General features: G+C 42.9%; 1 protein-coding gene across 1 annotated transcript in view; it reads right to left on the bottom strand.

Annotated features, from left to right (window-relative positions):
• Positions 1-262: 262 nt before the first annotated feature.
• The window catches only part of STPG4 (sperm-tail PG-rich repeat containing 4), a 34,514-nt gene continuing 19,793 nt past the window's right edge, over positions 263-14,983 (bottom strand). The window contains 3 exon segments of the mRNA XM_061156119.1: positions 263-282; positions 285-384; positions 3,408-3,512. Of these exon segments, the coding sequence (XP_061012102.1) occupies positions 263-282; positions 285-384; positions 3,408-3,512 (225 nt within the window).

The following is a 14,983-nucleotide window of genomic DNA, read 5'->3' as shown; positions in this document are numbered from 1 at the left end:
CACCTCAAGGCCTGTCCGGGTGCTGTGAGCACAGTCCAGGGACACAGCCTCTGACAACACACAGAGAAGGCATATAATTTACTGTTCAAACCGGGAGACTTCTGAGTGAGAACTGGACATTTTGCTGGAACTATTCCAGATAAGTGGGCTGGGCAGTCAAGCCAGGCAATCGAATGTGGTCTGTGGTCAAACTCTCCTAAAGAGGAGACAAAATAGAACTTACTAAAACTCAAGAGTTGCTTAGGGCCAAGGTGGGGTTTATTTATTTTAAAAGCCAATTGTGTTATTGAAGAAAAGGCTGTGTTCTCGGCCCATTTTGGCTATGGTACGGGGCTGCTTGGGGAATTGCGCTGAAGCGGTATATGCTCCTGGGCCCGGGGTTTTCTGAAAACACAACAGAGCACAGGAAGTGATGATATGGTGACACCAGAACCCAGAGCCTCCTGACCTTGGCTGTGGACTCAGGCGTGGCTGGCAAACCCCCACCGAGGGAGACAGGACTGCACTGGTCTGGGCTGAGGCCTGTGCAGCTGAGAACTGGAGCCTGTCCTCGGGACTGAGGCCCGCTCCTGTCCCCGGCCTCCCCACGGCTGCAGAGGTGCTGCAAGAAGGGCCGACAAGCACGCAACAGCCCAGGGGAGGTGGGCTTACACTTCCCCCACACCTCAGGGCACGCTTTCTTTGGGTCACCCCGTCCCTGCAAATGCCAGTGCCCCCAGTGACTTCACTCTAGTGGTCATGGGTTGGAGAGGATGGATTCTGAACCTGAACAGTTGACCTCAGAAGCCCAAACTCCTGCATCTCCATCATCTTCCCCAGTACAAACAGAGTGAGATTCAGCACTACCAAGGCCCATGGACCTCAGGCTCAAGGGATGGATGAGTTCTAATTTTGAAAAGCCCTGTTTTCATTTTGATGAAATGCTTGAAAAATTCAGTTCAGTTCAGTCATGTCTGACTCTTTGCGACCCCATGGACTGCAGCACACCAGGCTTCCCTGTCCATCACCAACTTCCAGAGTTTGCTCAAATTCATGTCCATCAAGTCGGTGATGCCATCCAACCATCTCATCCTCTGTCACCCCCTTCTCCTCCTGCCTTCAATCTTTCCCAGCATCAGGGTCTTTTCCAATAAGTCAGTTCTTCATATCAGTTGGCCAAAGTACTGGAATTTCAGCTTCAGCATCAGTCCTTCCAATGAATATTCAGGACTGATTTCCTTTAGGATGGACTGGTTGGATCTCCTTGCAGTCCAAGGGACTCACAAGAGTCTTCTCCAACACCACAGTTCAAAAGCATCAACTCTTCAGCACTCAGCTCTCTTTATAGTCCAACTCTCACACCCATACATGACTCTTGAAAAATTATTCAACCAATTATTTAAACAAAGCTCCTCTTATGTTGTGGTAAGATGCCAATGAATGTCATTCTCATTGATTTCTTACGTCAGTGCTGTCCATGCTGAGGTGCATGCACATATTCTCAAATACCCCAAAATTTTATCTTAGAGAGACAACAGTACCTCTATGTATGGTTAAGGAAAGCGTCTTAATGTCAGACAGGCCTGGATTCAAGTCCTAGTCCCACCATGAATGGCTCGATATGACACATGCTTCCTACTCCTCACCCATCAGATGAGGTTTTGAGGTTCACGGGGGGCCCCCAGGGACAGGCAGCACCTGCCAGGCTGGCAGCAAGTACCGCTCCACACACCAGCTACCACCACTATTATGAGTCCCTATTATCACCAGCTTGTCCCTGCCATCCTTCCCTGCAGTTTGCTATCTCTACAGGAAGCAGTCAGAGTACAAACAAGATTACCAGAGCGGTCAGCCCAGGGAGCATGAGATCAGCTGCCTGCAGAAGCTGCTTTAAATGACAGGATGTTTCCCTGGCCAAATGCAAAGGAGCAGCTTGGGAATCTAATCGAGTCCTGGCCAGACGTCAAAGGAAGCCGAAGGCCTTATTAGTGCTCTTAATGAGGAAGCTGCCTGTGTGTGGAGTCCAGGAAGGCCAGTGCCTGAACAGGAGGTTCGGGGGTCTGCACCCCAAAAGGCCATCCTTCAGGAAGCTGCCGGCCGCAGTCCTCAGACCTTGAGAACATCCGGCTCTGTCCTCCAGCCCTGATGTCACTGCTACCAAGCAAACTCCGCTGTTTTTTGGCTTCCTTCCGAGTTTCCTGCAAGCAGAAACGCTCCACGGAGCAGCGGCTCAACACCAGCCCCCTCGCTGGACACTTGTAAAGGAATACCACCACCTTCCGGCTTCTCCATCAGTCTCTTGGGATTTTGGTTAGCATGACTCCAACATCCTGAAGAAGCTCAGCCCTGTGAGCTCGGACGAAAATCTGTTTGGATCATGATCATGCCACTAGGGTATGAGGATCTGCTGAAGGGAACCACTAGCCTCCAGCTGTCTGTCTGTTTTTAGTCTTTCCTGTGGGGCCTCCCCAATCTTCCTCCAGAGAAAGACCAAATTAACCATCTCAAATCATGCTACAAACCAGTGAGTCTGGGGGACTTTCAGACTGAGGAAGAACAAGACCACAGGAATGAAAACTTTAATAATTAAACAAACAACTCAAGCCACTTTCATAAGCTCCGTGTTGTGCTTCTGCCATCTTTCTTGGTCTCCTCTAGGCCTCCGAGGCTCTCACACCCTCCCAGAATCTACCTCCTTGTGTGTCTCCATGGAATCGAGCCTCTTCCCTGTCTGTCCTAAGTCCTCGGGGGCAGGATGATGGCTCAGGACTTAATGGTCTCCTTTGGTTCAGTGATAATGCTTCTGTTCTGTGACTTTCTGTTCCCAGAAGGCACATACGCAAAGTACGGCAGTTCTGTAAGGGCCCACTGCTGGCCTCTGTTCGTTAGAGGGGTTTCCCCACGAAGCAACCAGGACATAACGGTGATAGCTAATCACTGTGCTGGCTGTTCTCAACTGGACTCGTAATTCAGCCATGGTCTTTGGGCCTGGAGTCACTTTGAGCCTGAAGCTGGCTGAGGGCTTATCTAGTGAGCTCGAGACTCTGCTGCCTTGTCAAGCAATCTTAATGTATACACACTAGAATTGTGGGGCTTCCCAGGTGGTGCCAGTGGTAAAGAACCTGCCTGTCAATGCAGGAGACATAAGAGATGCAGGTTAGATCCCTGGTTTGGGAAGATCCCCCAGAGGAGGGCATGGCAACCCACTCTAATGTTCATGGCTGGAGAATCCCATGGACAGACGAGCCGGGCGGACTATAGTCTGTAGGGTCACAATGAGTAGTACACAATTAAAGCGACTTAGTACACACACATGCACACTAGAATTGTATATAACTCTACTGCCCCCCATCCCATTCCCAATGCCCACCCCACCCCCTGCATCAGCCACAAAACCTACAACCATATCTGTCTTTTAGGACACTTACTGAACAGGCAGGCAAGAATCGAGGTACTCTGGATTGAAAACAAGAAGTAACAGAACTTGCCGAAGGTATTTTCAAGTCATAATGACCTGGTCCTGGGCCTTCACGCTGCAGAAAAAAATTGTTTTTGTCTCATAAATAGTGATAGCTGATATATTTTGATGCTTTACTCACCTTTTATGAACAGACATATGACTCAGTGTGATATGGTAGAAAAATCCCTGGATTGGGACGTGGAAGCTCTTGTTAAGGTGTGCCCTGGTACCAGGCACTGTGAAATGGGAATAATACCTGCTTTTCCTGCTCTACCTGCCTTGTGGATGACTGTGAGGACAGCACAGGAAATGACATGTGATAGTCTCCCATCCCCGCCTGGATACCCTCCCCTCTCCCAGGCCCCCTGCCCACACCAGCAGGCCTCACTCCATTCTTGTCCCTCTGCTGAGGGTGACTCACTGCTCTGAGCTGTTAGTTTTATAAAACACACTTATTCCTTCACACACATGCAGCATATGTTCTCTTAGTCCCCCAAAAAAGTATTCATAGCAACTCACTGCCCTACGTACAATGCCATGAGATTAACATAAGTAGATGAACACAATTTTGAAAAGACAAACAGCTCAATAGAAAAGTCAGCAAAAGGCAACTCAGAGAGAGGAAATGCAGTGAGGAAACTGCAAGGTGAGGGGGGCGGAGCTCTAAGGTCATTAATAACAAACTAAGTTCTCATTTAAAGAACAATGAGATATGCTTTTGTAGGGGTCAGGAAAGAAAGAAAGAGATAAAGGAAGGAAAAAAGGAAGAAGGGAGGGAGAAGCCAAAATCTTTTGCGGGGGTGGGTGTGGAGCCCAGGGCATGCACAGCTTGGCTTGCAGGATCTTGGTTCCCAGACAAGGGATTGAACCTGTGCCACTGCAGTGAAAGCCCCAAGTCCTAACCTCCAGTTAATTCCCAAGAAACTAAAACTTTATCCACAGTATGGATACTCCTACATGACTCTGGCAGAACTGTTAATTTGATTAGCCTTTCTGAAGTATAATTTGGCAAGCTTGAAACAGCTTAAAAACACATATACCTATCCAAAGGGAGAGAAAGATAATAAGAGTCTGGTCACTCCTGACTGTTGCAGGAATCCAGAAGACAAATAATGAGTCCTGAGCCCAGATATGGCAGGAAAATGAATACAGCCCAAACACCACAGTAGATAATGTAGACAAAATGTTAACCTTTTTTTTCCTTTCTAGCAATTCACTTCTTTTCCTCTCCCATTTTCAAATACCAGTGCTATTTGACAGAAGAAAAAAATCTTTCTGGCATGATGTTTTAGATCTGTCTCTGAATAATACAGGAACTAGGGGAAGTAGGTGGGGGTGTAGACTGGCCAAGAGCTGGTCATTTTTGAATGCGAGTTCTGTTTATGTGGTATATATATTTAAAGTTTTCACAATACAAAGTAAAAGACAATATATATTTGTTATTTTGATCTAGCAATTCCATTTTTAGGAATTCTTCCTAAGAAAACAATTGAGAATGTGTACAAATGTTTGGTCACAAAGACATTCCCTACAACACTGTTTCTAAAAGTTGAAAAATCAGAAATGAAAGAAATGACCAATGACATGTGCCTGGTTAAATAAATTGTGATTCTTCCATCCAGCCATCCAAGCTGATCAATTTCTATGGACATAAAGTCTACTCCCAAGTATTGTTAAGTGAATACTCCCAAATATTGTTAAGTGAACAATACAAGCTTTAAAAAATGTGCATTAAAAAACTGGGAATGAATGTTCACAAACAGCAGTTTTCTCCAGGTGGTGACATTTGAGTAAAAAGACATTTTTTTTTTTTTTTTTTGCTTATTGGCTGTTTCTAATTTTTCTATGATGGACTTGAGTGTCCTTGAAATAAGAAAAAAAGTTATTCTTAATGCATAGATAAATGAATATGGAAATTGGGTAAGGGAAAAAGGGGGTAGGGAAAAAAGATAAAATGAGCAGAAAGATTAGAACAGAAATGTATTCCATAAGATCCTTGTGACACGTATGAGACTGAGCCACAGGTTAGCCCAATGGATTTGGCTGAATAAGCACCCAAATGTGGCCCCTCTGCAGGATTTAAGAGCAAGGTTTTCAAAACCCTGTTTTCCTTTTGTGGCACAGTGGCACAATTAGGGCTGCCATTCTCAATTATCCACCACGAATGAAGTCTGTTATTATCAGCCAAGCACAAGTCTGATAATCAAGGGATGTGTCTCATCATTTTACAACTCATGGCAGAGAGATGAAACAGCAGTGTCTTCAACCTGATGCATCTGTGGGACAGAGACTGCTGTCAGGGCAAGGCTTCTTCACTAGAGAAGTCTGAGCCACCATAAGCACACAGGATAGAAAGTCAGGGGAGTCTGAACAGGAATGGTTTGCACAGAGTCCCCTTGGTTTGGCCATCATAAATGCAAGTTCTCAAGCTTTAGTGGCAGCTGGGGCAAAAGATGCTGCTGAGGGTGTCACCACCGACTCCATGCCTTTGACAGCCCAGCGATCCATCTGTGGAATGGCTAAGAAACACTGTGAACACTACCCTTTCCCCACAAGCCTCATGTGGCTTTCACTTCTAAGCTTCTAAGTCGTGAGCTGCTTGAGAGTCAGGTGCCAGGCCTGGCGAGGCCCTGATACGTGCCCGTGCCATCCAGCAGCCTTCCTGCATGTGCGTGGTCATCTGAATCAAAGGGCCTAAGACTCGGGACAGAAAGAAATTACTGAATGCTATTTGCCCCCCATGTGTCACATGGGACCTCTTAAGTGGGGAACATTAAGGAAGTTGATACAGACCCAGGTTTTAATTCCAGAAACCACAGGAATCCGGTTTTAAGTGAGAAGTAATGATCAGGCCAGGGTCGTGCAATGGGTGGGAAGCAGCTTCAACAGAGTTCCTGTTTCTGCCCCATCCGAGGACGATGGGCAGAGTGGGAAGAGCTGAAAGGAGAGAAGAGGGCTTGGTCCAGGATGGCTCTGAATGTGAGGAGAAATGGAATCAGTTCAACAGCGGGGCGCGGGGGGCGGGTAGGGTGGGTTCAAAACAAAGAGGATAAGGAGAAGACATATGGTATGAAGACATACTATGGCCTTGATCTTGAACTTCTTGACTTATTTGGTTCCAATTCCATGCACCATAATGCTCAGTACCATTGTAGGCATCTGCTAAAGGCTTGCCACCACTACCTCCAACCCTCCAGGGCTGAGAGGATGGGACTGGCTTATGCATACAACACTGCTCAGGAAATGAAAGGTGCCAGGTACCTCTGAAATACTGTGTGAGGGTAGATGAGGTTATCCCAAGATGTGTACTGAATTAAGTTCTCCAAAAATCTATAAATCCTCTGAGTTTTAGGTGTGTTTCATCATGCTGAATGCTGAATGACATTCCCTCAAAATTCTTAAGACCTGCGGATTTGGAGCTCACAGTATCTCATAGTGTGACCTTGTCTGGAAATTGTCTGACCTTGTCAGACCTTGTCTGACCCTTGTCTGGGTCAGTCCTGACTGTAGCCACAAAATTACAAGATGCTTGCTCTTTAGAAGGAAAGCAATGACAAACCTATTCAGCTTATTAAAAAGCAGAGACATCACTTTGCTGACAAAGGTCCATATAGTCAAAGCTATAGTTTTTCCAGTAGTCATGTACAGATGTGAGAGTTGGACCATAAATAAGGTGAGTGCAGAAGAATTGATGCTTTTGAACTGGGGTGCTGAAGACTCTTGAGAGTCCCTTGGGCAGCAAGGAGATCAAACCAGTCAATCCTAAAGGAAATCAACCCTGAATATTCATTGCAAGGGACTGATGCTGAAGCTCCAATACTTGGGCCACCTGATTCAAAGAGCTGAATCATTGGAAAAGACCCTGATGCTGGGACAGATTGAAGGCAGGAGGAGAAGGGGGCAACAGAGGATGAAATGGTTGGATGCATCACTGACACAATGGGACATGAGTTTGAACAAACTCAGGGAGGTGGTGAAGGACAGGGAAGCCTGGTGTGCTGTAGTCCATGGGGACGCAGGGTCGGACACAATTTAGTGACTGAACAACAACAACCAGATATAATAAGTTAAGATAAGGTCATTACAATGGACCCTAAACCAATGCTTCTTGGTGCTGAGAGGTGTCAGTACTTAGCTTTAAGCTATTTTCCTTTTAAAATCATAAAGCTAAAGGGAACCTAGAAAGAGCACATAGTCTGTCTCTATTGATCCTAGGCACAAACAAGTTTCAACAAATCGTACTTCAAAAGAGAAAAAGTCAGAGACAAAATAAAATGTATAGCCCCAAATGTCTATATATATATACACACATGCAAAACATAAGAAATACACAACATAAACTGAAATCACTAGACATGGTGGCAAAAACGATCTCACCCAAATTTGGTGGGGTGGATGGTGTGATAACTGGACCACACTGCCCAGAAGAACAGAGGTGCCCCAGCAAGGAGGGGAGAGCCCTGTGTGGAGGAGGGCACATATAGGAGCTAGAAGTGCCTCTGTGGGAATTCAGGAGGAAGCATGTGGCAGGGTGTATCCAACTCAGGAAATTCTAGAATTCTCTAAGAATACGTCTAAAGGTTCAGAGGAGAAAGGAGACAAGTATGCTGGTGGATAGGGTAGAAGTAAACTTGGCAGGGGCCAAAAGTTATCCACATTTGTGAAATTAAAAACTGACAGTACTGGGACTTCCCTGGTGGTCCAGTGGCTAGGACTCTGTACTCCCAATGTAGGGGGCCCAGGTTCAAACCCTGATCTCACGTGCTGCAACTAAGACCCAGCACAGTCAAATAAACAAAGAAATTTGAAGAATTGATGGTATCTCTGAAGCTCCATACTTCTTAAAAAACCCTAGTACATCTGTAGTTATATTTGAAAGGTTATATTTTTCTGTATGCAGGTCAGAAAGCAACAGTTAGAACTGGACATGGAACACAGACTGGTTCCAAATAGGAAAAGGAGTATGTCAAGGCTGTATATCGTCACCCTGCTGATCCCCTGGAGAAGGAAATGGCAACCCACTCCAGTACCCTTGCCTAGAAAATTCCATGGATAGAGGAGCCTGGTGGGCTACAGTCCATGGGGTTGCAGAGTCAGACACAATTGAGTGACTTCACTTTCACTTTATTTAACTTATATGCAGAGTAGATCATGAGAAACACTGGGCTGGATTGAAGCACAAGCTGGAATCAAGATTGCTGGGAGAAATATCAGTAATCTCAGATATGCAGATGACACCACCCTTATGGCAGAAAGTGAAGAAGAACTAAAGAACATCTTGATGAAAGTGAAAGAGGAGAGTGAAAAAGTTGACTTAAATCTCAACATTCAGAAAACTAAGATCATGGCATCTGGTCCCATCACTTCATGGCAAATAGATGGGGAAACAGTGGAAACAGTGGCTGCCTTTATTTTTTTGGACTGCAAAATCACTGCAGATGGTGACTACAGCCATGAAATTAAAAGATGCTTACTCCTTGGAAGGAAAGTTATGACCAGTCTAGACAGCATATTAAAAAGCAGAGATTACTCTGACAACAAAGGTCTGTATAGTCAAAGTTATGGTTTTTCCAGTAGTTGTGTATGGATGTGAGAGTTGGACCACAAAGAAGTCTGAGCGGTGAAGAATTGATGCTTTTGAACTGTGGTGTTGGAGAAGACTCTTGAGAGTCCCTTGGACTGCAAGGAGATCCAACCTAAAGGAGATCTCCATCCTAAAGGAGATCAATGCTGAGTGTTTATTGAAAGGACTGATGTTGAAGCTGAAACTCCAATACTTTGGCCACCTGATGCGAAGAGCTGACTCATTTGAAAAGACCCTGATGCTGGGAAAGACTGAGGGCAGAAGGAGAAGGGGAAGACAGAGGATGAGATGGCTGGATGGCATCACTGCCTCAATGGACATGAGTTTGGGTAAACTCCAGGAGTTGGTGATGGACAGGGAGGCCTGGCGTGCTGCAGTTCATGGGGTCGCAAAGAGTTGGACACGACTGAGCAATTGAACTGAACTGAACTGATTTTTCCAAAAATGTTACCTACAAGTAAACTCTTTGAGAAGACTGACACTGAGACCTGTTTTAATCATCTTAACTTTCAGATTCCATTCAAACAGACATCTATTTGGCTTTTTTTCAATGTGACCATGTTTACTAATTATTTTTCTGCTCCTCACAGGATTTTAAGCTGAGTTTTTAATCGAATTAATTCCTTAATTGCAGAAATGACTGAAATGGTTCAGCATTCTTTCATAATGCTAGTATTTTTTTTTAAAGATTTCTTGATGTGGACCATTTTTAAAGTCTTTATTGAGTCTGTTACAATATTGTTTCTGTTTTATGTTTTAGTTTTTTGGCTGTGAAGCATGTGGGACTTTATCTCCTCAAGAAGGAATTGAACCCCCACCCCCTGTATTGGAAGGCGAAGTGCTAACCACTGGACCACCAGGGAAGTCCCCATAATGTTAGTTTTAATGCAGAGAGTATGCCATGAATCTGCTCTCCCCTTTTCAAACTTCTATCAAATGTGACTAAAACAGATAAATCACATAAAGCTCATTTGTGTCTGGACAGACTCTTTTCTGTTTATCTGATCTTTTCCTATTCTTTATAGGCTTGTCAGGTTTTAAGACATACAGAAACATCTTGAAATACTTCTGACAAGAAACCCATTTTTTTCATTTGACATTGTAAGATTTTACTTCTACTGCCAGGATAAGATGTATATGCATCTCATTTTTTCATTTTATATGCAACTGTGAGAAATAATTGAAAAGAATCTGCTCAGCAAATCACTGCTGGAAGTCCCAAATCACATGAATGACTGAGTCCTAATTAAGTAGTAGTAATGGCATTATCTTTATTAAAGTAATGAAATATATTTATGTTGACCATTTCCATGGCTCCTTTCTTCAAACTATTTTCCTGACTTTTAAAAATTGTATTTTAAAAAATTATAGTAGCAATGCAAAAGAGAGAAAGGAAGCAAACACCCACCCTTAATCACAACATCTCAGCATAGCCACTAAAAGCATTTTGCTGCATTTCCTGTTTTTAACAACATAATTTTTCTTACATGACTTTCATCATGATTTTTTCACTATGCATTAGATCAGGGATCTCCCCTGCTCACTACCCATTCCTTGGAAAAATCGCCTTCCATGAAACTCGTCCCTGGTGCCAAAAAGGCTGGGGATTGCTAAGTTAGTTCATAAACATTTCTGGTGCTATTTCATAATTTTAACAGTAATTATTTTAATGACTGTAAAATATTCCTCTGTGTTGATATGTAATAGTCTTTTAAAATTATTTCCTTCTCCTGGATATGAAATTGTTGCTATCATCTTGCTATTATAAACAATCCCTTGATGATATTCTTTGCATAGATGAATATTATTGTAAATAAATTATTACTTTAGGAGAGTTTTCAAACAATGAAATTAATTGGCTAACAGATAGAAACAGTTTTGGTGGGTCAATACTTTGGTGGCTTTGCAAGAGGTTGTATTCTGTATACTTCCACCAGCAAGAGACTAGAAAAGCACTGATGCTATGGTTCATAGATATTGGGGAAAATAGAAAAACAAAATCTTCCTTACTCCTCCTTACCTGAATGGGAGTATTAAATAAAGTCATCAGTATTCCCTATATGTTCAAAGAAGTTGTGCAGGATATTTTTTTTTTAACGCCCAAATTGTGAAATGCATTCAGGAGGGAACAAAATTCATGCAATTTTTTTGCAGGTCAAGAATTAAAGGGAAGGATGAGGGGAGGAGAAACTGCAAATGGCAAGTTTTACTTTGTCTACTTTGCTTTGATAAGAATGACTATGATTTGTTGAAGTTTGTTTTCTACTCTTGGAAAAAATCCTGGGGACTTCCAGGTTAAGACTCCAATGGTTACTCCATGTTTCCAATGCAAGGGGTACAGGTTCAATCACTGGTTGGGGAAATAAAGCTCTCACATGCCTGCCATGCAGGAAAAAAAAAAAAACCAAAACTTGCTATGAGGGAACTGTGTGTTTGCATTGGATCTCAGGATCTGCAGGACTTGGTCATTATTATCCTGGTGTTAAAAGGAACATGGTGACTGGTACAAGTTTCAAAATACAATTTTTTTCTGTGAGTACAAAAGGGCCCTTTTTTACTTTTGGTAGAACATATCTTCTGGTGTCTATTGCAAAATGCTCACACAAACGCTCCCCTCAGTCTTTCCTACACACAAAAAAATTCTACTGATCCGGGTGGCAAAGAGTGGGACATGACTGAGCATGCATGCATCCACCCCAGCCATAATCAATTATTATTATTATTTCATCAATAACTGAAGTAGCCAATAAGTATACAACCTTATATTGGTAATCTAAAGATTAGAAACCATCTTCCAACAAGACAGATCCCTTTGCAACCGCCTCTCCTGAGAGGCATGTACACCTTAGAGACAATGTGTAATTCATCTACGGAATTCCCGACATAAACAAAAAGGCTGTGTGTTTTAACAAGTGATAATGGCTTGTCCACATGGAGGGGCTTTCAGGCACATAAGATCCTAGAGGATTTTAAAATTCAAAGTTACTGTACTTTTTACAACTAAAAAATGGTGTAGTGATCTGCCACATTTTCACATGGTTCTTGATTCTTTTGATAGGCTACCCCTGGGGATTCTAGGTGTAAATGATTAACACATTTCAATGAGCTAGTTTTCACAGATGATGGAAAGAAAGGAGGAGGAGATATACTTGTAAGTATCCATCTTTTATAATTTGCCTTATTCTCTAAAGGGTTTAAGGTGACTCAGTGAATGTCTGTATCTCATCATACTGTTTTGCACCTGATCTACAGGTCAGATTTCTGGTGACTGTAGGTTCCATGTATACCAATGGTGAGGCAACCTGTCCTGAGTCAACAGGGCTCAAAGTGACACTGTGATCTTGCACATGACACATTTTAAAAGAGTGACACATTTGTTTAAAAAAAAAAATGCCTCCCAAAACTGAAGAGAATTACAAGTGACAATATATCTCTGGGGGGAATTTTTTAAATTTTTAAGGGAGAAGTGGAAAAGGAAAGGATACAAAAATTTCATTCGTTCATTCAGCACATTTTTGAAGCACTGTACTTGGGGCTGGGGGCATCAGTGAATACGACAGCCCCTTCTTTCATGGAACTTACATTCCAGAAGGTAATTACAAAGTCTCCGATCTGACGATATAAACATTTTACATTTTAAACTTGTGTAAATATGAAAACACAAAAGTAAAAGCCAACATTTCTGAAAAACTTCAGCAAATACAAGCATTACTATTTCTTCACTCTAGAGTATATACAAAGCAACAAAAGAAGAATGTTAGGAACTTCCCTGGTGGTCCAGTGACTAGGAATCTGCCCGCCAATTCAGGAGACACAGGTTCGATCCCTGGTCCAGGAAGAGTCCACGTGCCACAAGGCAACTAATCCCTTTCACACAACTACTGAGCCTGCACTCTATAGCCTATACACTCCAACAAGAGAAGCCACAGCAATGAGAAGCTCACACACAACTAGAGTAGCTCCTGTTCCCCACAACTAGAGAAAGCTCACACACAGCAATGAAGACCCAGCACAGCCAAAAATAAATAAATAAAATTTTAAAAAAAGACTCTGCCTTCCGGTGCAAGGGGTGCGATCCCGGGTCATGGATCCCACATGCCAAAAAAAAATGAGACATAAAACAGAAGCAATATTGTAACAAATTCAATAAAGACTTCAAAAATGGTCCACACCAAAAAAAATTACAAAAAAATATGTTACAACTCCACCCACTAGATAACTAGGTGAAGAATGTGACCAGAAAGTGTGCAAGAAAAGCTACAAGGAACTAGCTAACAAATAATTAGAATGTGTAGCCTCAGATCTTATGGATTAAATTAAACTAATATCATTCTTTTACTATCAAATTAACAATGCTAAACAAGATTAATACAGATTTCCTGAAATGGACACTCTTTTAACTGCTGGTAGAGATGTAAATTAATGTAATACTAAGGATCAAGGCATTGATTTCCAGAACATCTGGGATGATATTCTCCTAGCAAGCATCATTTCTTCACACCGAGTGCCAAAATCTCCCACCATTGGGATCAAAGCAGTTTGCTCCACGCCGTTTACAAGTTTGTGGATCTAAACTAAACCCACAAGTCTGCTCTGGGAATGCATGTTTAGGACAGACATGAATCACGGCCCTGGGCTAATTCTATATCTTGGAACCTTTTCCATGAAAGTATTCTTTTCACTGTGGTGAAGGACAGGATGTTCCAAGCTGTGAATCACTTTTATTTATAAAATGGGATGGATGAGGTGACATCAATGAAAATGGCAGAATAAGGATCTCCAAAAACCTTCTTCTCTATAAAAAGCAATGAGAACAAAGGCAAAAGCTGTCAGAATCAACAGCTTTGTGCTACTTCACATACCAGGCTGCTTACCCTTCAGGATGCCTAACCTGGACTAAAACCCATTTAATTTTAACTGAGTCTGTTTACTAATAGTAAACAAATCATTATAAAACTCATGGCATTCATTGAAAGCATGCATTTCAAAGGAAATATCACCCAGTGTGTGAGGGTAGGGGAACTGTCTTGACCGCTTACTGCCAAAGCCAATGGAACACATGCATTTATTATCACTCCTCCCTTGTCAAATAAAAAGGCATAACTACCTCTTCCACCCAGATACACACACCTCTATACACACATATACACACACACATACAATCAAGAGAAGAGATAACAGCCAACAGAGATCATGTATTTTGAGAGAATGTGAAGCAGTTTGGAGGAATGGTCCTTGACGTGGCAGGGTGGAGAAAGCTGAAGCCTGGTGCTTCAGGGCCTGCTGGATGAGAAGTGGGCTGCTTTCCTCCACAGAATCCAAGAAAAGCTCAGGAATTTCAGGCCTTAGGCATCAGTGAGGTGGAGGTGAGGGTGAGGCCCACAGAATCCAAGAAAAGCTCAGGAATTTCAGGCCTTAGGCATCAGTGAAGTGCAGGAGGGTTGACTGAGCTCTTTTCTCTAGGTCCCTACCTACCTACTTTCAGCAGTCAGGTACTGCCCTTTCCTCATCCCTGTAGGAGATGAAAGGTTTCATTTCTAAAGAGATTGAGCCATAGATATGGATCCAGGATCCCAGGTGATGGGAAAACAGGGACCTTTACGGAAAACAGGAATTGAGAGAACTTCCAAACAGACAGCCAACAGGCACGTGAAAAGATGCTCAGCATCTCTAGTTATTAGAGAAATCCAAATCAAAAGCACAACAAGGTATCACCTCACACTGGTCAGAAAGACCATCACCAAAAAGTCTACAAATAATAAATGCTAGAGAGGGTGTGGAGAAAAGAGAAGCCTCCTACAGTGCTGGGGGGAATGTAAATTGGTACAGGCACTATGGAGAACAGTATGGAGGTTCCTTCAAAAACTAAAAATACTCCACAGAAGATGTACAGATGTCTAATAAACACATGAAAAGATGCTCAACATCACTCATTACTCAGTCCAGTTCAGTCGCTCAGT

The sequence above is a fragment of the Dama dama genome, chromosome 11, assembly GCF_033118175.1.
Source record: "Dama dama isolate Ldn47 chromosome 11, ASM3311817v1, whole genome shotgun sequence".
Classification (NCBI taxonomy): Eukaryota; Metazoa; Chordata; class Mammalia; order Artiodactyla; family Cervidae; genus Dama; species Dama dama.
This window is presented reverse-complemented; position numbering and strand designations above follow the sequence as displayed.